Source organism: Meriones unguiculatus, chromosome 1 (genome assembly GCF_030254825.1).
Source record: "Meriones unguiculatus strain TT.TT164.6M chromosome 1, Bangor_MerUng_6.1, whole genome shotgun sequence".
NCBI classification, from domain to species: domain Eukaryota; kingdom Metazoa; phylum Chordata; class Mammalia; order Rodentia; family Muridae; genus Meriones; species Meriones unguiculatus.
Window position 1 is genome coordinate 189055832 of NC_083349.1, and position 23310 is coordinate 189079141.

General features: G+C 40.0%; 1 protein-coding gene across 1 annotated transcript in view; it reads right to left on the bottom strand.

The window, feature by feature from the left end:
* Nucleotides 1-2823: 2823 nt before the first annotated feature.
* Cul5 (cullin 5) overlaps nucleotides 2824-23310 on the bottom strand; it is a 52528-nt gene continuing 32041 nt past the window's right edge. The window contains exons 9-19 of the mRNA XM_021638666.2: nucleotides 21605-21735; nucleotides 21271-21378; nucleotides 19568-19632; nucleotides 17790-17922; nucleotides 15095-15226; nucleotides 12405-12528; nucleotides 11976-12151; nucleotides 11110-11271; nucleotides 10355-10473; nucleotides 9633-9756; nucleotides 2824-6215 (exon numbers count right to left, since the gene is read on the bottom strand). Of these exons, the coding sequence (XP_021494341.1) occupies nucleotides 6021-6215; nucleotides 9633-9756; nucleotides 10355-10473; nucleotides 11110-11271; nucleotides 11976-12151; nucleotides 12405-12528; nucleotides 15095-15226; nucleotides 17790-17922; nucleotides 19568-19632; nucleotides 21271-21378; nucleotides 21605-21735 (1469 nt within the window). The 3' untranslated portion in view covers nucleotides 2824-6020. The remainder of the gene's footprint in view (nucleotides 6216-9632; nucleotides 9757-10354; nucleotides 10474-11109; nucleotides 11272-11975; nucleotides 12152-12404; nucleotides 12529-15094; nucleotides 15227-17789; nucleotides 17923-19567; nucleotides 19633-21270; nucleotides 21379-21604; nucleotides 21736-23310) is intronic.

Consider the following 23310-nt stretch of genomic DNA (forward strand, 5'->3'; position numbering starts at 1 on the left):
GTGCATACAGGTGTCTGAGGAGGGCAGTAGAGGGCAGTAAAGGGCATCGAAACCCTTGGGACTGAAGTTATAGGTGGTCGTGAACTCTCTGGTGTGTTCTGGGAACTGAACACACGTCCTTTGTAAGAGCTACACGTAGTCTGAACTGCTGAGCCAAAAGCCCCCCTTCCTCTGTTTCTCTAAGTCAGAGTCCCATGAGCCTAGGATACTCTCAAAACCACTGGGTAGTCAAAGATGGCCTTGAACATACACTCCTCTCAGAGTGTACTGAACCCAGAGCATCATATAATCTAAGCAAGTTTTCTACACCTGTTTTGTAGTGTTATTGTCAGAAAAGGGATGAATGTCCCACAGGACAGAGAGAAAAGACTTGCTTGAGGGCCCCTTCTTTCACAGCATAGATCCCTGGGATCAAATTCTGGCTACAGGTTTGGTAGCCAGCTCCTTCACCAACAGAGCCATCTGTGCCGACTCAAGATATTGGCTATCTTCGGTACAGGTGTTTTTCCATAGCTGGGCATGGTGGCAAACACTTTTAGCAGGTTAATCTCTGCATGTTCAAGGCCAGTCTGGTCTAGAGCCAGTTCCAGACCAGCCAGAGCTGTTACACAGACACAAAGGCAACATTCCTTAACACTCAATCTGTTTTAGATGGTTATGTCCTTTTGATTCAGCTTTGGCAGGTCATAGTTGTCCATAAATTTATCCATTTCCCCTAGATTTTCTGATTTGCTGGAAAATGAGGTTTCAAAGTGATCTTGACACTAGTGTTGTAGTTTCTTTTCAGCTCTAATTTTATCAGTTTGGGTCCCCCCCCCCTTTTGGCTAATTCAGCTGGAGGTCATTCCTGTTTTTCTTTTCAAAGAAAAGATACTGTCATGTCTTTGTTCTTTTTTTTTCTTTCCACTTATTAGGGTTTTTTGGTCATTTTTGAGACCAGGTTTTGTTGTGCAGCCCCAGTTGGCCTGGAACTCAGTGTAGACCAGGCTGGCCTTAAACTTGCAGTGATATTACTGCCTCAGACACCCCTGTACTGGGATACTAGGCACATAATACCAGGTCTAGCTTCTCCATCTGATTTCTGCCCATCCTTCTTTTTTTTTTTTTTTTTTTTTTTGGATGATTTTGATACTGTTCTTTTTCTAAGACCTTGAAGTTCACCCTTATTTGAGAGCTCTGTGATTTAAAAGAAAAAGAGAAAACAATGTGTATGTGTGTCTTGAGTCTTTTGCTTGCATGTGTATCATCAGTCCTCCATATGTATGCCTGGTAGACACAGAACAATGAGAAGGCATGAAATCCGTTGATACTCAAGTTACAGATGGTTGTGATGGCTTCCCCAGTGGGTGCTGGGAGTTAACCCCAGGACCTATGAAAAAGCAGCAAATGCTCTCAATGGCTGAGTCACTGAGACCCTCAAAATTTTTAAGCAGGGTGTGGTGGCACAGATACTTAGTCCCAGCACTCAGGAGGCAAAGGCAGGTGGGATCTCTTTTGAGGCCAGCCTGATGAACATAGTGAGTTCCAGAACAATCAGGGCTATGTGGAAAGATTCTGTCTCACAAAAACATAGATTAACATTTTAGTCTAGCTCACTAGGTATTCTCAGGATTCTGTTTTTTGGTGAAAGGTGTTATCTCTTTGTTCTTTGGAAATGACTTTATGTGCAAATAATGGACAGGTGTTCTAGCCATAAACTCCATTTTCCAAAAGCTGAGAGTTCGGATTATCTTTGTGAGCACACATACTGCAGTGCATTTGTGGAGTCACATGACTTTCAGGGTGGAGTCTTCTTGTCCCACTTCTTCGTAGGTTGTGGGGCCTGGACACAGAACACCAGGCTTCACAACACGTTTTTCACCCATTGAGCCATCCTGCTGGCCCTTTGAGGCAAGGCATCACGCAGTATGAGCTACGTAGGTAAGGAAGTCTCTGAGCTCATCTATCTCCCCACTCCCCAAGGCTGGAATTTTGGAAGTGTCCTACTATGTACTATATTTCTGTCTTAAACCTGTGACAGTGACCTATACCTATTCCAGGCAAATTCTGTCTTCCATAACAGAAATGTCTATCCTAGGCCCATGCACCTTTTTTAAGGTTGCCTGCCTCTAAGCTCCTCTAAGTTCTTGCCTGTATGATCGCTGGCTGTTAACAAGGAAGCTAGCATTCCGATTTATCTGTCAAACCTGTTTCCCGGATGGTGGGCGTGTGCCTGCCTCATTAGGATGTTCATTCTTTTATCAAAATGCTTTGAGCGCTTGCCAAAAGCTTTGGAAAGGACTTGTGGGAAGCCTAAAATGTAAGCCAAATTAAAAATCTTGTTTTGACTTAGGTGAAACTTACACTTTCCTATAGCTTCAATTCCAAGTCCCTCCTATTCCTAAACTCCCCTAATCCAAGTAAAGGGAACAGGCTCAGGCTCTACAAGAAGTCATGTGTTCATTCACCCAACTGTCACAACTTACTTCTTTATGGTGGCTACAGTCTCCTATTAAACCCCAACCTAAGTGTTCTTCACTGAGACAGCCTCACTATGCTGTCCATGTCAGTCTTAAACAGCCACAAAATCCTTCCACGAGCTGAAGGACGCAGGCGAAGCGCTGCCCAACTGCAACAATTTTCACTGCTTTTAAAGACAGGGTAGCCCTGACTGGCCTGGAATTTGTCAGTACACCAGGCTGATCTGGAATTCAGAGATCCAATTGCCTCTAGAATGTTGGGATTAAAGGCACATGACACTCACTAACTATTCCTGGCTTGCCAAAAATCTTAACTACTGTAAAATTTTTTGTAGTAGAACATCAAGATTTTCTGGATAAAAGCTTTTATATTACACTTTTATTTTGCAAGAAAATAAATTATACAACTTAAAAAATAAAATCCAAAAATTAAGCAGTTCATCAAAATATTTCATCCTACTGCATACAGAAACTGCTACCGTGGAAAACTGTACAGTGTCATCGCAGGCTGTGGCGGTGCACATGGAAAACTGTACAGACCATGAGGCTAGTCTACGTCTTAGGAACTCCAGACCACACAGTGTAGATGACAGGAATGCTCGCAACATGCTTCTCTCGTAACTGTGACCTTGGGAAAACCTGTGACAGCATCACAGTCATTTACACCAACACAGAAAAGCCAGCTTGAGGTTATGATAGCAAATCTTTCTGTAAACTAGCGGATTTTTCACCCAGATTGAATTTGAAAAATTTGCCCTTGGAGCAGAGCTAATGATATCATATTCAATTTAATAGAGAGTAAAAATAAGAATGATTAACATTTCATTTTTTTGGAGACTTTAATATTTATGCACATAGAGCAAGAGAATTAAATGAACAGGCTGATAAACTCAGGGACCTATTCCAATAATTGTAAAAATTTGAGGACTTCAGAATTTAGTTGAGGCCCTTATAAAAGTACAGGGATAATGATGGCCTAACATCTGTCTGTGAGCATAAAATGAGTCTACACTTCCCACTGTGTGAATTTGTTTCCTGTCTCCTTACTTTGGCCATGAGATAGCGACAGGTTACAGTTTATAGGCTGGGCCACCTTTAACTAGACAGAAGTGCCCAGAACTCTGAGCCTGCCCCCCAACTCATTTAAAAACACCTCTCTGGCAGTGGTGGGAGGCTGAGCTTTTCACCTTCTTCCCTGTGTCATGTTTGGCCCTGCTCAAAGAGCAAGAACACACAGTCCACAGGGAGAAGAGGTCAGATGGGGAACACTAACAGTGGTGCTGGACCTTCAGAAACTCCTGGTTAAGATCGGTTTCAGAACTTTTTTTTTTTTAATTATCAAATCTATTGATAAAACATTTAAAGAAAATCTCAAGAATGGTATAGGCACCTTGTCAACTAAATAGTTTTGATAAACACCAAAAAGTAGTTATACTTTTGTATATATATTTTAAAAAAAGGATGAAAACTGTTAGGTCTGTTGTATTTACTGCTGCTCATTCCCCAAAATACAATTAGGACATAATTAACTATTAAAAAATTTATAAAAATTTAATAAAAAACTTTGCTATGGACTTAGTGTTACCCACTTTGCATTAAGTTTGCCTTTATAAATCAAAATATCACAGCTCTCATTCTTAAATGACCAAAGCGATTAGAAATTTCAAAGATGTTCTAAGAAAAATTATGGTTTAAGATGACAAATCTTAAACATTAAGAAATGGCCTAAAATTTTTCCCTTGATTGTTTCCTCCTTTGGCATTCTGGTATTGGGACAGGAAAATTTGCCAACACCAAACTATTAAACAGAAGGGCCACAGTCACTATAAAACTATCTCTCTGAATTCCGGATGTACCAACATCAGCTGTCATCCATGCTGTAGAGCAGTGAGCACGGTCTGGTCTCCACACCTGCTCTAGCCATCCTCTCCTCACAGCTGCAGGGTAGATGGTGAGCACACATGCACTTCCACATTCCTGTGAGTTTCAGAGCAGGTGTCTGACTACAACCAGCAGAACCTCTAACATCCTCTCCTCTCCAGCAGGTGGCTCACAGCCACTGAGGCTGCTGCAGCCCACAGCCCATTGCGGTGAAATTAATACTGTGTGCTTCTCATGGTGTACACGCCATGTTCTGCTAGATTCAAAACCATACTTCAAAATACTACTTAACATCAAAAGTTATAAAATTTGCAAGAAAACTTGAAATGTGCACCACAATGAATAAAAATCCACACGGAGCCGTTTTTCCTGATGGGGAATAATTCTCTTCAGTTGCTCAAGTCCTCGATTTCTAACTTCCCACTGCTCTGTGAAGTCCTGAGTCACCGTTCATATTAACTGAGAGGAGCAAGGTTAAGTGTTGCCCTCTGAACATTTTAAAAATGTTTATTTTTAAAATATATAAATATATATGTACATATTTGGCAAGGTTACTGCTCATGCTCAGACTAACAACTCTGAGTACTTCCAGGTCACAGGTTGTGTTCTCACCTTTCTTCCTCCGAGGTGATGGTAAGTATTACACTTTAGTAGAGAATGTCTTTCCAGAAAACTGAGGTGGTCAATCTCTAATCACAACACTTTCAAACACCAAATAATTCTATGCTACAGGTTAAAAAAGCAAGTCCCTCACTATACTGTATCAGAGAACATTTCTGCATTGTGTTCAATAAATTTAGATACAGCATAATAAATATTAGGTGTATAAGTATTGAGTGTATTAATAACACACCTAACATGTTTCCTTTGCAATTCTGATTCTGCAATCAATTACTTACCTATACCCATACATTTTTTTAACTGAAAAACATTCATTATAACCTTCATGTTTTCAAAACAAGCTCTCCAGCCATACAAGATTTAAAAAGAAAGAAAATCCCAAGTCTTTATCATTTAACAACAAACAACTAAAACAGCAGTCTCCTGCTTAATGAAAATCAGGATTTTTAAGGTAGAAATATTTAATACCATTTTCGGGTTACCACTAAAATCCAGTTATGAAGGTGAAAGCAGTGTTTAACAAACAACTTGACACTGACATACTCATCTTCTCAAGTACACCTGCCCTTTCCCAACATGGTGTTGACAATGTCACTCCTTTCATCTAGCTTTAATTGCATTAAAAAAAAAAAAGAAAAAAGAAAACCCAAAACAGCATTTTTCAGTGCATGAATATCTGAGTATCCTTTCTTGTGCAAGTATATTCCTTTAAAGAGGAAAAGGGGATAAAAGAACTAACAAGAACCCCACCCTCATCCTTCCAAAACGTTTTTTTCTCTAGGTGGGTAAAATTGAATTGACTTGGTGAGTTCATAATGGGCTCTTCATGAATGCAATTTTCTCCACAAAACAGCATGCTGTTAAAGAGTGTGCAACATGAAGGGGATGCCATCATGCTAACTAATGTGACTGGCAAAATATAGTCGTTTTGTAAGGTAAGGCAGAGTTTAATATTTATGTAATCAAAGTCCAAATAAACCTTCCTCCAGCTTGACCAGGGACAGCTTTCTGCCCAGGTGCTCCAGGGTCTGTGGTCGGGACCAGTGGCTCAGGGCTCAGCTATGCCATGTAGATGAACGTGTTGATGTCGGCCTCATCTCTCCTGATGTACTTGTGCTCTATCAGCCATTCGATTTGCTCTTTTATCATTTTCTTCTGTGGTAAGAACATGTTTTTCAAAATTTCTACTAATTCAGTCTGCAGCTGAGCATTGCTAATTTTCTTTCTCATTTTCATTATTTGTATGATGGCTTCCTAAGAGAAAAAATGAAAATGAAAGTACATTAATACAGTAAACTAGTTTGATTAAAGCAAATCAGTAGCTTTTCCTAATTGTCTTACACCAACCAAACTGGACAGCAAGCCCTAGGTATTCACCTGGAGACGTACTCGAGAGCTACACGTTTCTCTATTACACTTATTACAAAGATTCTGAAAGTAAAGGAAGCCAAAATTAACCTATACTCTCTACTGTTTTCAAAGATTAACAATGTTGTTTGTCTTGCAGCTGACAAGGCTGGGGAAAAGCACTGGCTCCCCCGGAACTGGAGTTACAGATAGTTCTGAGCCCCCGTGTAGTGCTGCCCTGTTGACAAAGGCATTGTTGCTGCCAATGATCTGGGTTCAAACCCTGGGACCAACATGATAAAAAAGTAGAATCAATTCTTAAAAAGTTGTGCTCTGACCTATACATACACACACAAGCACATACACTTACAAATAAATAAATGCAATAAAAAAAGATACAAAACTTCCCCCTACACAAATCTGCCTCTAGAATAACAGAAGAGAACCATGGGTGTGTGTCTTAAAAATCAGTACATACTACTCTACACAGTAACTAGATAATACAGTGATATTAATATTTACTGCAAAATCCTGTCTTTTTACTTTTATTGATTCAATTACATGGTTTTGATGTTTAAATGTTTCTAAAGAGATCAACATTTTTCACCTAAGTAAATTTTGTCACTATGTTCTGTTGATTTCTTTTCTTTCTCTGTCTGTCTTTTTTTTGGTTTTTCAAGACAGGGTTTCTTGACTGTCCTGGACTCACTTTGTAGAACAGGCTGGCTCTGAACTAACAGATGCGCCTACCTCTGCCTCCAAGTGCTGAGATTGAAAGCGTGCACCACCACATAGAAGTTGGCAATGAAATTACCTGCAAAGTATGACCTCCTGCAATTACCATTAAATTTTACCTTTCCTTAGCCAACCAAAAGCAACAATGTTCCTTAGTGGAGATTAGAACTTTTTTTATAAAGGAAATGTGAAAAGAGATCCAGTTGTTGTAAGTATCTGTAAGTTCTACACCCACAGACTGAATGAAAAATACAATTATGAACTGAGTGTGGTGGCACATGCCTTTAATCCCGGCTGAATCTGTTTGAGACCAGTCTTGTCCACAAAGTGAGTTCTAGGACAAACAGGGCTACACAAGAGAAACTGTCTCAAAAAAAAAAAAATTCCCCAAACCCTCAAACAACCACAAAAATGTAATTAGGCCTATGATAGCTGCATTTGTAGTAAATACACAAACTCAGACATTGTCCCCTACATAACACAGTATGGTGACTAACTACACAGCATTATACTGTCTTAGCTGTTATGATGACCTAGAGATGATATAAAACATACGGGGTAAGATATGTAGGTCTATTCGACTACGACACATTTTATACAAGAAATGTGAGCACTGAGATCCTGGGACCTGCAGGAACTGTGGAGAGGAAGAAGAAATCCCTGAACCAATTCCCTGTGGATACTAAGGGACCACTGTATTTAACAAACTAGACAGAATGCTACTACTAACTGGTAGGCTTGGGAACCCACCAACACTCTGCAGCATAAAATCCTTCCCTATATAGGTTTGATGGTCTTACTAGATAATCTGCAATATGTCCAGTTACCAGGCTTTTTACTCAATATTTTAAGAAAAAGATTTTGAAACGTATCACTGTACATACATTAAATGTTTTATGTTTATGAGCACAAGCCATAGCATGCATGTAGAGGTCAGAGGACAGCTTTTTGAAATCAGTTCTCTTCTTTCATCTTTTGTTTGCTTTTTGTTGTTTTGTTTGATTGGTTTTTTGAGATAAGGTTCTGTAGAAGAGCCTGGCCTTGTACTCAGAGATACAGCTGCCGCTGCCTCCTGAGTGCTGGGATTACAGGCCTGCACCACCTCCACCTGGCTAAAAGACCCTTTCTAAAATTAAAATAACTATCTGTTTGCAATACATTTTTTTATAGTTTAAAAAAACTGTTTGGATGGGTTTACATACATGCGTGCCAAAGGGAGAGTGCATGCTCTGTAAACATGCAAAGGTCAGAAGACAGCTGTGGGAGCCGGCTCCTTCCTTATACCGTGTAGACTCCTGGGACTCAACTCAGGCTGTCAACTCCATTTAGCCATTGACCCATCTCACCAGCTCTAGTATACTGTAGTTGTTTTCTCTGTGAGGGTTTTCTCCTTCTACCATGTGGGTCCCCAGGATGGAGCAAGTTGTCAGCTTGGTGTCAAATATATTTACCCACTGAGAAGTCTTGTCTTCCCAGTAATGAGTATTTTTTTCATGTTCAGAGGCCGCCATAATCCTAATTTTAACACATTTTTTTAAGGGGACTATATCAGATAATGTTTCTTAGTTCTAAATATAATAAATTTCCTAACTGCACATTACATTTCAAAAGTAAAGACAATTGTAACTATTTCAATTCCAAAAATTCTAAGTTGTTGCTGAGATACATTTATTCAATTGGAATCAGAAACAGCCATAACTAAAAATCAAGGCTTCCTCCAAAGAATACATCAGAATTTACTGGAAGTCTCCAAACCATAAGGGCATTTCTAGTAGTACTAGAACGAGATTAATTTAACTTTTAAATTCTAATAAAATGAGCACTAGCTCTTATTTACAAATAAATAACTTACATGGTTTTTAATTAAATGTTTGAAGAGTTTTGTTTTTTTGAGGCAGGGTCTATGTAGCCCTGGCTGTCCTGAAGCTCACTGAAGACCAGGATGTCCTCAAGCTCACAAAAAGGGCTGAGGCCACCATGACCAACTATGAAGATTTTTTTCCCCCAAAGAAGCTTTTAAAACTAAGTTAGACATTTGAGCTGACAGATCTTCGGTGACCAGTGAGTGCCCTGTAGTGCCTGGTGAGCTCAAGCTAGAGGCCAGAGGCGTGGAGAGGAGCATGGTCTCTCAGGCAGCTGCAGAATGCCTGCAAGGATGCCCCACTGCCTCCTGTTTCCCCTGGAAGCAGCCTCTTCTGGGAGCCCAGATCCTGTGCTTTACTTTGAAGACTACAAATTTACCAAGGAAGCCTCTGTGCACATGATGATAAATGACTGCGCCAAGTCCCAAAAAAACTGTTTTTAAGAGCCTGGTACTAGAGCCAAAACTCTACAGAAATCTATGGTTTTTATTTTAACCTCACCACCAAATTTACTAAAATGCATCTCTTCCCTCATGGAACCTATGTGGCTCTGCCTGGGACATAGGCATGTCTTATTTACAAGGTGTTTTCATTTTAGGAAGGAAGGAAACATTTTATTTTTAAAAACTGAGCATTTGTAATTTTTCTAACATTTTTATACTCTAATAAAATTTGTTCATAAGAATTTACAATCAAGAATAAAATTAGACATTCTCCCTATACAAACCTGGGTTCTTAATATTCTTAGTTGAACTATCCCTTCATTTTCTTCTTCTCTCATTCTTTCTGTAGTAAGCTGCAAGCGTCCAATCAAATTAATTTTTCCCCTTTTCTGAACTTTTGCATTTTTTCTGCAAAAAAAATGAAAGTGTTAAACATTTACCACAACACAGTGTCTGCAGTCTTAGGAGTATTCTCAGAATTAACATTCGGAGTCTAAAGAGTAAGTACCACACACCAGCACCCAGCCTTGCTGCACACTCCCCACACTCGGTGGCACTTGTCTGTCTCACCTGTAAGCCCAGCACTCGGGAGGCTGAGGCAAGAGTTTTTGTTTGAGGCTGGGCTACTTAATAACAACTTGTTTCAAACAAAACTTTTCCCAAAAACAAATTTTTTTGATTCCTTCAAACAAGATAGAGCCTGTGCTGACCAGTGACTGCATTCCTCACAATAAAATAAATTACATTGCCATGAAAACAAGAAGACAAGAATTTTTATTCAGCATTATCTGATTGGTTCAGATAAATAGCTAACTAAAGCTGTTTTATGCAGTCCAGTCCACCTTCTAAAGTCTAATATTTTTTATTAAAAAATGAAATGACACAAATTCAGTGACCTGTTCAGTTACTGTTTTTAACATCACAAGGCAAACAATTATTTTAATAAAAACAAAGCACTGAAATTCAACATAGTACTTTTATTTTAAATCAACCAACATAACCTTACATTAAGCTGAACTCCTGGTTCACTGAGAAGAGGGTACCTTCTGTGAAGTCTTTGGGTGAGTTGACTTGAGGTTCGTACAACAAAACTTGCCGTTTGAGCTTGGGAAAAGCTACTAATGACTACGAAGAAAAGGAAAACAATGAACATAGTAAGTTCTAGAGTGCTGGGTCCCACACTCCAACACAGGCATGAATGACTTCCAGCAATTCAAAACTATTATGTAGCACTTCCATGCATGTGACAATGTTAATGCATATAAAAAGAGGAAAGAGTTGATTCTAGCAAAGTATTCTGTTACTACATGTAGTGAGACAAGTAATTAGGACTGGTCATTCGGGACCACAGTAAACTGCTTGCCAGGTTTGTCCACTGCACAAAGTCAGCATTAAGTGCAGCTCTAATCAACAGTAGTCTTGGCACAGTTGACACACTCAGAACTAGCTCTCTCTCCCTCTTCTTTCTCTCGTCATTTCCTACTTTGGTAATTAGTCTCTTTTCAAGTTTTTTCTTCCCCCATAAATTCCTCAATATTGTGCATTTTTTAGTTGAAAGTCATATTCAGAGTGTCATGAATTAAAAAATTTACAGTGGCTTAGGTATGTAGTTCAGTGGTAGAATGTATGCCTAACCTGTATAAGGCCATGGATTTAACTCTCAGTACCAAAAAAATCCAGTTTTACAAGCCATTCTCATATTCCCAGCTATGTGACACAACACTATTTTAAAAACAAAACCAAACAGAAAATAAAACAAACCCATAAAGTCCTTCTAAGTTCGGCATCAGGCAGTTCCGTTGCAAGTTTTAGGTTTTCAAAGCTGATTTTCTCTCTGGGCCTTTGGTTCCATGCAAACAACACAGCCAACTGAAACGTGGTTACTTCCAAATCATATTGACCTACTTCATTCTTAAATGTTATCTGTAATAGATAATGGGCTTTAGTAAGTAATTTCTTCATGAAGCATACTCCAATAAATAGTAAAATGTACATAAGACATTATGGGAAAAATGAGACTGCTAGTTTCCTTCCAAGATTCATTCTTCCTTACTCATAGATAATAAGTAGACATAGATAATTTAGCAGACATACAATGCATCTCCCAACTGTCCCTGCAGCACAATGTGGCCAAGTGTCTTCATTCTGTCCACTTGTGAGGAAAATGTTTATTGGTTGCCTTAAAGGAAGGTTCTCTTTCTCCTTTCCCTTCCTTTTTGTAGGAAGACAGACAGATTTGGGATGAGGAATCAAGAACATTCCTTAAGTAAGCATTACACTGAAATTTGAAAACGGTCATTGAAAGCTAGGGGCAGAGCCACTATTCTTGTTCTTCTCTTTACGTTTTGTTGTTGTTTTGTTTTTACTTTATATGTGTGGGTGTTCTGCTTACATATACACCTATGCACCCTATATGCACAGTGTCTGTAGAGGCCAAAGGAGGGCATCAGATTCCCTTGGGACTGGAGTTAAAAACATTAGTGGCCATGTGATTACCAGGAATTTAATCTAGGTCCTCTGGGAAAAAAAAAAAAAAAATCAGTGTTCTTAACCATGGAACCATCCATCCTCCTGGCCCTTAGGTAACTCCTGCTACTAGCATCCAAAACTTTAGCCCATCTACTTACAATTCCATTTGACATGAGATGATGCCAATGTAATTTTCTACCACTATGATTTTTTTTGTAAAATTCTTCTACTTCAGGAATCAAATCCTCCAGTTCAGTAGGAAGTGAGACAAAGACTTTCTCAGAGCTCCTAGACCAAGCTCCAGCATTTAGAATTTTTATATTAACCGAATCAGCTGCAGGAAAGAAAATCAGAAATTATAAATATTTTTATGACAACTTAAATTTTGGTGAAGATAAACAAGAATGAAGATTTTGTTAAAAGAATTCCTTTTTTGTTAAGAAATAAGTATTCAGAGACCTAGCATTCTATTTTGACAAGTAGCTATAATATGGAATTCATAAAATCTCTGATGTTTACTTTAACTGAAAAAAAAAAGATTTTTTTTTTAAAGTTTAAAAATACCCATATTTAATCATAAATAATACCTGGTAATGCCAACTTATTGTTTTTGTGCATTTCCTTAAAAGCTTGGTTCAAGTCTTCAGATACTTTTATGTCCTGAAACATTCTAGCAAGCTTGTTCACATAATCTGCTGGCATACCAACTTCCTACAAAATTCAAAGACAGAGAGATAATAAATAGGTGCTCTGACACAATAGTTAGAAAAGGTCTTAACAGAAAACCGTCTGGTTTGTTATTTGAGGTTTGGGGGCTAAACCTGGGGCCTCATGCACACTATACAAATGCTGCAGCAAGGAGCTCCATCCCATCTTAGATGCTTTAGTAAAAATTCTCTTCTTTATTAGAATTTAGTGTGACACCTATTACATTTGAGTCTTAGAAAATAAACAGGCGTTTAGGCCATCTCTGCTTTGTTCAATTCCAGCGCACATGAATTTCAGTTGCCACATGTGAGTAAAATCAGCTCCCAACTCAGCTCAACTACTGCTGACGCCAGGGTTTCAATGCAGTGCAACCTGCACCTCGAATCCTCAACGAGGACAAAAATGACAGAAGGACGTCACTGGTACAGCTCAGGCATACACAGCACGCCTAAGGGTCTCTGGGCTTGGCCATTACCTGTAAGAACTAACTCCTTATTGATCAGGATGACCTTGATAGATTAGAGGATGGTGATCCTGTAAGTCTTCACTTCCTTAACCTACAGGCATGAACCACCATTTACAGCTTTTTATAAAATTACAGTGGTCACCATTTATTTACAAATTTATTTATTTATTTATTTATTTATAAGCTTAAGCATTTATTACTAAAGACATGGTAAAAAGTTGGTGATTTTTTCCCTGGATACTACTTAAATAAAATTAATTAAAATTGAGGGTGGGTGCAAATGAAAGTACAACAGTAAAAACAAAGCAGGATCAAAATTAAGAAAATTCACTTTATTAGACACTACTATTTTATATACTTGCCGACATACTTATAAAATGAATCTACCTGACATCAATAGTAATACCAAGACACATTATTTTAGCATGCATATGAATCATGTGCTGTATCAATAAAACAAACACTTTTAGGCAAATGTGACAGCCATTCAGGCAAAGGGGCTTGCTGAAGGACCTGATCATCTTGAGTTCAATCCCTGGAACCCACAAGGTAGGAGAGACTGTGACTCCTGCAAACTATCCTTTGACCTTGTCAAGTTTCAAACCCAGGACAACAAGCCGAGATGCCTATTTAACACATCAAAGCAGGAGACCAAAAAGCCTAAAGAATCTGAGCCCAGTTGGTAGACAGAAACTAACGCAGCAACCAAGGACCACACATGGAGGACCTAGATAGACCCCCTGCTTAGATGTGGACGTCAGTTAGACCAGCACCATTAGTTGAAGATGTTATCTTTTTTCGGGTATATGGTATAGAGTGTCCTCTGAAAGGCTCCACCCAACAGGGGATGGAAGCAGATGCTAAACTTTGGACAACAGTGCAGGGAGTCTTATGGACGATGGGGGGGGGCTAGAAGGACATGGAGGGGACAGAAGCCCCACAAGGATATCAACAAAGCTAAAAATTCTGAGCCCAGGGGGTTCTGCAAAACTGATGCACCAACCCAGGACCATGCACAGAAAGGACCTAGACCCCCTGCTCAGATGTAGCCAACTGGCAGCTCAGTCTCCATGTGAATTCCCAGGTAAGGGGAGCAGGGGCTGCCTCAGTCAGGAACACCGTTGCCTGCTCTGTGATCACTCGCCCCTGATGATGCAGCCTGGCCAGGCCACAGAGGAAGAGGATCCAGGCAGTCCCGATGAGACTTGACAAACTATGGGAAGATGGCAGTGGAGGAGAACCCCCCTTTCAGTGGACTTGGGGGAGGACATGGGGGGGAGCAAAAAGGGAAGGAGGGTGGGACTGGGAGAAATTGAGGGAGGGGGCTTCAATCAGGATAGATAATGAATAAATTGTGAAAAAAAATTAAAGTAAATTAAAAAAAAAAAAAAAAACCTTATCAAAGCCGACCTGGCCTCTGGGTTCTCCTAGCATCCCTCAGTGCCTACCTGTTACAAGGCTGGCATACACTGTTCCCTAATTTCGGTTATCCACCCACTTTTGTATTTTTGGCCTCCTGGCTGTTGCACCTGGTTCCTCTCTCCCCCTTCCCCTCCCTGTTTCCTTACAAGGGTCAGGGTCATGACCACTCTGGGCCTTCCCAGATGTGTCTGCCTCTGGCTATGTCTCTCTTTAATCTACAATAAACTTTTTCCTCCACCATACCTAGCAGTCATGTCCTTTCCTTTCCATTTCATTCTCCTGGTGCTGAAACCATGGGACTGGTGTAAATGATTCCCTTCCTCAGGAACTCAGCAGTCCCTAACAAGTTGCTGGCCTACTCTCCTCAGGTGTATATGGAATTTAATTCTAGAATCTGCCTGTGCAGCTGTTGCTTCCCTCCACCTTATCTAACCGTCCACGCCTCCGCACCTACTCAGTGTCCTACCTCCCCACTGTGCCATTTTGGAGCACAGAGAGCACCCTCCACATGAACACCCCTCAGCAGTGGCCTGCAGGGCCCACCACCTAGACACTCACACCTCTCCAACTGTTTTCTCTTCTACCTGCTCTAACCGAGGACTAACAGCTGAGCTGCCTTAAGACCTCTTATGCCTGCCTCTACCCCACGCCCAATAAACTGTAAAAAAAAATTGTACTTACTCTTAGCCACTCTACCATGTTTTCTTCAATCTCACTGTCCGCAGAGATGTCCAATATGAGACGCCGGGTAAGATGAGCTTTGTGGTACCTCATAAAAACATCTTTGTTCTGTACATATTTAAGTACCAAGAGCTGCACAGAAGATAAAATTACTTTAAATTCTTATATACTCGGTCATTTCTGTCACGTAGACCTTTCTATGTCTCCCAACAGCCAGGATGCACAGATTTATAAAGACATAAACAGAGGCCTGTTAATTTACTCATTTCTGAGAAACCAATTCTAGTAACTACTTCACCAGCAAATTTGACACTGCTTTTGCTTATTCATTCACTCACTCATTTATTTATTTATTTATTTGTTTGTTTGTTTGTTTATTGGTGGTGTGTGCCTGGAACTCTCTATGTGTAGCAGCTGGGTTCAAACTCAGAGATCAACCAACTTTTCCCTCCTGAGTGCTGGGATTAGTGTGCAGTACCATACCTGGCTACATATTTGAGACTTTAAACCAATTAATCTTTCAGTTCCTGTTAAGTTTTTTCAGATTTTATATAAATGTAATAATACCTTATAGGGAAACTAGTAGTAATTTCTCAATACATCTTATTTTTAATTTTGACAGCAATCATCTCCTGGGGCCTTTCTGTCTGTACTTGTGATCTTTCTCTCATTTTACCCACCTCTCTGCATTCCTGCACTTAAATAATTTTACTAACAACCAACCAGGAGGACCCAAAGAACTGAAGAGATGGTTCAGCAGTTAAGAGCACTGGCTGCTCTTCCAGAAGACCAGAGTTTAATTCCCAGCACCCACAGGGAGCTCACAACTGTAACTCCAGTTTAGGGGATCTGACATCTTCACAGACATACATACAGGCAAAACACTAATGCACATAAAAATAATAAAAAATCTAAACAAGCAAATAACTAACTTTCACCTACTCTCATTGCTCCCTATCTCTCTTGAGATCTAACAAAATGGAGTGAAAAGCTCCACTTGTTTATTTGTTCTTTAACAGAAACAGACTTTAATCACCTACAGCATCAAGAAAGAAGCCAGGAGGAATGGTGATACATACCTATTAGCCAGCCCTCAGGAGATGTCACTGAATGGTATAGTGCCTGTCTAGCATGTACAGGCCCGCGTCAAAAGTCAGTCTCCAACACAACACACAGGCAAGCACCACATGTAGGAAAGGGCACACACACCCACGCACACACACAAAGACAAAGAGGAACAAACAGAAAGCTACTGAATAAAGATTTTTAGGAAAAACCTTATGAAGGTGTTACACTTTAAAACTTTATAATGTTTACAGATAAATACAGTTCTTTCCAAGTGCGGTGTGCACATGCGTGACATGGAGGCCAGAAGCTGACATCTGGCACCTTCCTCCATTCCTCTGCACATTTACTTACCTACTTAGTTTTATGCGTATGGGTGTTCCTCCATGTACCACAGACATGCAATGAGATGGTTCTGAAAGCTTGGTGCTGCAAACTAAACTCAGGTCCTCTGCAAGAGGAGACAGTGCTCTCTACTGAGCCATCTTTCCAGCGCACCTCAGTTTTTGGGATAGTTTCCCACTGAACTTAGAGCTCACCAATTCAGCAAAATTGGTTAGTCGGTTAGCCCTGGCATCCACCGCTCTGTGGCACCACATGCTTACCCCCAGCACTGGGTTATAGCTGCACATCACCACACTCAGCTTTTCCTTTTCTTTTTAATGATTTATTTATTTATTTTCATTTCATGTACATCAGTGTCTTGCCTGCATGTATGTCTGTGTGAGGGAGTTGGATCAGATCCCCTGGAATGAGATTTACAGACAGCTGTGAGGTGTCATGTAAGTGCTGGGTATTGAACCAGAGTCCTCTGGAAAAGCAGCCAATGCTCTTAAACACTAAGCTATCTCTCCAGCCCCAATTTTTGCTTTTTGACGTGGGTGCAGGAGGTCTAGATTCAGGTCCTTATGCTTACACAGCAAGCACTTTCCTCCACTGAGCTATCAAATTAAGAACCTGTAAGATAGCAAAATATCTACTCTTTAAAAAAAAAAAAAAAAAGATTTATTTTGTTATATATATAGTGTTTTGCTTGCATGTACACCCGCCCGCCAGAAGAAGGCACCAGATCTCATCATAGATGGTTGTGAGCTACCATGTGGTTGCTGGGAATTGAACTCTGGACCTCTGGAAGAGCAGCCAGTTAGTTCTCTTAACCTCTGAGCCATCTCTCCAGGGCCCTATTCTCCCTTCTCAGAAGGACAGCACTGCCTTGGAAAGAGTCCTCATGCTCTCCTTACAGGCACAACTAAAATATTTACAGAATAGTGAGCATGTTCATTCCTGAGTGGCATTCTAAAAACAGAAGTTCGGCAGGCCCCAAGTGTTCCTATGCCCCATTTCAAGCCTTCAAACATTTGCTTCACACCTGAGGTAGTTATGCCCCAAAACATGCCTGCTATATTTCCTTTCTGGTTAGACCTACTGAACTGAGTATACTCAGAACTATGCCTTCCCGGGACTTGTTTCCCTATGTGAGTGTATACAGGTCCCGATATGCTACCTCACTGCTCCCTTTGTTGGGAGAAGATCGTCGACTTGATATAACCACTTCTCCGTACCTACTACAGGAAATAAATCCTTACTGATGAAGAAATAAAATTAAACAAAAAAAAAAAAATGTCCTTACCACTTCTTTAAGCTTTGCTTCAATCTCCTCAGAGGTTAATTTTTTGCTTAAGGGTGTTTTCCTTAACAACATGTCACAGTAATTGGCAAGCAACTCAGGGCATTTCGATTCAGGTTGAGTTTTCAATCCCACTCTAGGGAAAGAAAAAAAAAAGCAGTTATCTTTTACTGCAATATTACAGTCCCCTGAGCAACTATGTCTGAAATGATTTTTCTTTGTCTCCACAGCACTGGTGATGGAGAATTGGCAATGGGCACTAAATGTGAAAGAATCATGAAGACACAAACAAGAGACCATCTGTTAGCAGTGGGTTCAACCACTGCTCAGCAGAGAAAGAGGAGATCATTCCAATCGAAGTACGAACAGAGCTGGCTCAACCTGTGCCGCAGCTGTGCTGAGGATCAGCCTCGCTCTGGTTAACCAGCACATGTAAGAAATGTCCTTCATGGGCCAGGCATGGTAGCACAAGCCTTTAGTCCCAGCACTTAGGAGGCAGAGGCAAGCGGATCTCTGTGAGTTTGAGCCTGGTCTATAAATCTGTGTACAGCCAGAGGTATTACATAGAGGAACCCTGTCTCAAAAACAAAAAAGTCCTTCTTTGGTTTTCAACTGAAAGCACAGTCACTCCAAGCCAGTGTGGCCACCAAAACGTCTATTGTCCTCCAGCAACACTTCTCCAAAGCAGGGAGTCAGCAACCCTGGAAGCTCCTCAGTCTGACTTCCAATCCTTTCACCACAGCTGCTTCTGCAGCTCTGTAGTATTAAAACTACTCATTTATATAAAAAAAAAAAATCCTAGAAATTAAACACCAATAAACAAAATAATCCAATTAAAAATTCTAACGACTTGGAAAAAAAGGTATTTTCCAAAAGAGTAAATATTTTGTTAAAGTAGATTCAAAAAAAAAAAAAAAAAAAGATCTAAGTTGAAGAGTTCTAACAGCAAAATAGCAAAAATTTTAGTAACGACAACAAAAGGCAAACAGAGCCAGGCATGCAATCACAGCACTGCAGAGCTGGGGCGGAGACTCTGTAGTCACACTTCCTGTAAGTCAAAGGTAAAGCCAGCTGTGGTGCCACAAGCCTTTAATACAAGCACTGGTAGAAAGGGATGAGGCTTTTTGTAGCCAGGCCAGCCTGACCTACATAGAAAGTTCAGGTTAGCCGGGGGTACATAGTGAGACAAACAAAAAAACCTAAAGATATTAAAGGCTATGAAGCTTAGAGATGTTCAGTGGTTAGGAACACTGGCTGTTCTTCCAAAGGACCCAGATTTGGTTGCTGGCTCCCAAATAACCTTAACTCTAGCTCCAGGGGATCCAAGGCTATCTTCTGACTTACATGGACACCAGGCACACATGGTATACTTAAAGACATGTAGGCAGATACTCATATACATCAAAAATAATAATAATAATAAAAAAGGGCAAAAGACCTTGATCAGTTAGTAGAGTATTTACTTAGGATACAGAAAGCCCTGGGTTCAATTCCCAACAATGAATAAACCAGGCTCAGTGCAATGAATGCCAGCACTCAAAAAGTAGAGACAGGGAAGATTTGCAGTTGTCTTCCTTGGCCACAAAGAGGGTTCGAGGCTAGACCCTTTGTCTCAAAAACTAAACAAAACAAAATACCAACAAGTAAAACTTAAAAGCAACCCCAAGAAAAACCCAAACTTAGTAGGTAAACAGGGGACCTTGCTTAACCAGCAACCCAGTAATGTGTAACATATTCCCCCAAACTTGAATTATTTTTTTACAAATACTTTAAAAGCTTACCCTTTTTGCTTCAAAGGCAATTCAAGTTTAAATATGGTAGCATCATTAACAACTGCTTTATATGCCTGCAAAAAAACCAACCCAATTTGAAATGGGATGAGATTTAACATTTAAAATATACACATTACATGTTCAATGATACAAATAAATAAGAACCAGGTGTTTTTCTAAGTTTACTATTTTTTTTGTGTGTGAACTAGAACTAGAAAAGTGAACTACCACTGAAAAGGTACTCACTCTATTACTGAATTATATTCTAAACCAACTTTAATTTTCAGTGGTATATCTGGCCTCAGTAGTTTTACTGTTATTGGGGTGGTGTAGGCACAAGCATGTGCCATGTGCATGTGTGCTGTGGTGTGGGGATCTCCTCTCTTCTAAGAGTTCTACAGAAGCTGTGCATGGTGGCGCACACCTGTGATCCCAGCACTCAAGGAGGCAGAGGCAGGTGGATCGCTGTGAGTTCCGAGGCCAGCCTGGTCTATAAAGAGAGTCCAAGACAGCCAAGGCTACACAGAGAAACCCTGTCTTAAAAACAAAATCCAAATAAATAAATTTCAAAAAGGAATTCTAGACAAAAACTCTGGCCAAGCATCATGATAAGTGATTTATCCACTAGGTCGTTTCATTGACTCCTCACAGGGTACTGTTCTAAACATTTCAGCATGGTCCTTGTCAGAGCATAACTACCAATATTCTATCTATCAGTATTCTTGTCTTCACATCCATTTGCTCTTGTTCAGCTTCCTAACAATATTTTTGTTTCATCTCCTTTTTCCTCAAACTGCTAACATTTCCTTTCCAGTGTCTGTTCTCAATAAATGGTATGTTCTCCCACTTTACTAAAGGGAGAAGAAAAAAACAAAACACAAAAAACAAAAAAACCATGACAGTCAGATAAGATTCAATGCAAACTGCTCCTATGAGAACAAGAACTGTAAACGCAGCTCTCACAGGAGCTCCAAGACATGGAGGATGGAAAGCACTAACTTTGGGGCAAAAGAGGTGGCTCCAAGGGTAATGGCAGTTGCTGCTAAGCCTTGTTCCTCATTTTGAGAAAACCATCTCTTAGAAGTTGTCCTTTGACCTCCATACTCACGTAAAGCTTGGCATGCACACCCTCACCTACCCTACCACCACTATCAAAAGGTACAGGCCTTTAATCCCAGGACTTGGCAGGCAGAGGCAGGTGGATCTCTGAGTTAAGAGGCCATCCTGGTCTACAAAGTAAGTTCCAGGACAGCCAAGGCTACAGAGAAACTCTATCTCTGGGATGAGATGTGGAGAGCAGCAATGTAACAAGACACATCTCTTTTTTTGTTTGTTTGTTTTTGAGACAGGGTTTCTCTGTGTAGCCCTGGCTGTCCTGGACTCACTTTGTAGACCAGGCTGGCCTGGAACTCAGAGATCTGCCTGCCTTGGCCTCCCAAGCACTGTGATTAAAGGCATGCTTCACTACGCCCACTGCAAAGCACACCTTAAAAGGAGAATAAATGAAAATTCAACCATCAGGAACCTTCAAAACACAGGACAATATCCCAAAAAAACTAAGGAGGGAGCAGTTTCCTGGTTGAATCTTAGTTCACAATGCTTCAAAAAGAATGTAAGAGGTCTCACATTCTTAGTTTTCAACTTAGAAGCATCATTAAGTCAACTGTAACAGTGTCAACTTTTATTAAAATGTCCACACAGAGAAATATCACCTTATCTCTTGCAGTAAGGAAGCGAGGATCATCTTGAAAAGCTTCTTTGACGAGCTTACTGAACCTATTAAACAATGTAAGTAATTGCTCCACATACTTCTCGGAGTCCTGGAAACAAAATGTTTTCCATTTCAGTTTTTAAAACAAACCAACAACAACACAAAAATGAAATTAAGAAAATATTATTCTAATAAAAGACTAGGGCTTTAAAATTGGGGAAATTTTTTTCTTAAAAGTAAATCTGATTGATGTTCCAAATTACTACTTTGCTGTTTCAATCGTCTCGTGGATGTGACCTGGATGTACGCGCACTGCTGCCACTGAAGGAACTTACAGTAGTGATGGTTTCAGCAGCCGCCACCATGTCTGCCAGGCCAGCACTGACGATGTGCTCCTCTAGGTCCTTCAACATTGGCTCTATCCCATTAGGAACTTTGTCCATCAATGAAAACATCAAATGTAACTCTGAAAGGACACAACACACTCATGTCATTACTTTATCCCAAAAAATAAATATGTCTTGATTAATGTCCATCACCTTTTGTTTTTTGTTTTGTGACAAGGGCTCACTATGTAGCCCAGGCTGGACTCAAACTCAAAAGGTGTATGTCACTATAAAGGCAACTATGTCTTCTTAGTCATAAGATCCTGAAGAAATGTTACGTGGGAGTTTGAAATATGTTATTAGTATCCCGTGGCTATAATTAGTTTAGAAATTAAAATAATTTTTTAAAATCTAATTAAAAATGATCTTTAAAATAATTTTTTAAAATCTAATTAAAAATGATCTTTTATTGCCAAGGCAATGCCACTTGACCTCCAATAAGATTAAAAGTTTTTGTTCAAGAAAAAGTTGCTGGACGCGGAAACAGACAGGAAGACTGATTTTCAAGGCCACAGTAGGCTATACTGCAGGTTCTGGGGTAGCCTGGGCAACAAAGTAAGCTCATGTATCTTGGGGGAGAAGAATACAAACTTACACAGAAGACTACTACATTTCATAAAGTACAGTATTAAAATTAAGAGATTAAAAACAAGGATAATAAAAATTTGTATCAGAGTTAACATTAACCTTTATTCATAAAACGTATAAAGCATTTAACTGGCATTCACACAGCCTTACTTCACAGTACTGATCATCTCTAAATGAACTATTTGCAAAGTTCAGTATGGATCAGATATAACTGTTTAGGCTGACACTCTATGAACTTGAGTGCACAGAAGAGCTCGATGCTATTTACAGCTGCATGGCAGTTTTGGTCCTGCCTAGAACGCATGGGACCCTGACTCAAAAGCCAAATTCTGAGCTTAAGTGAGTTAAAATACATTCTTTAAAAGCAGCCAGAAACTGCACAGTACAATCAGGACAATACACATAAAATATTAAAAGTGGCTTCCTAAGGGAAGTAAAAATGAGTAAATTTCATGTTTATTATATACCTACTTCCCAAAACATACCTTAATTAAGAAAATATTAACGGAGCCAGGCACAATGGTGTACGCCTATGATTAACAGCACTTGAGGAGGCAGAGGCAGACAGAGATCTGTAAGTTCAGCCTGTGTTTCTCTGTGTAGCCCTGGCTGTCCCAGAACTCACTCTATAGTCCAGGCTGGCCTTGAACTCAGAAATCCGCCTATCTCTGCCTCCTGAGTGCTCGGATTAAAGACATGCAGTGCTATGCCAGGCAGGATAAACATTATTAACATGTTATGTTTTAAGTATCATACTAAAAAATTATATTCTTAGTACTTGTGTGAGGGACATGCAGGCGTGAGTGCAAACCCTAAACATGTGAAAGTCAGATGACAACCTGGGAGTCTTCCTTCTGCCACCTGTGCTCGGAGGCCAGGTCTACTGAGCCACCTTTATTGTTTTCAAAACGATGCACCAAGTTCCTACACAAAAGCCGAACACCCAGCTCTACTTTAGACTGTATGTCTACAACTTATACTAGCCTTTAAAAGCACAGTTGACTTTTAAGGAAAAGAAGACAAAAAGCCTTCCCAAAGAAATAAGTGTTGGTATATACAGGAGGAAA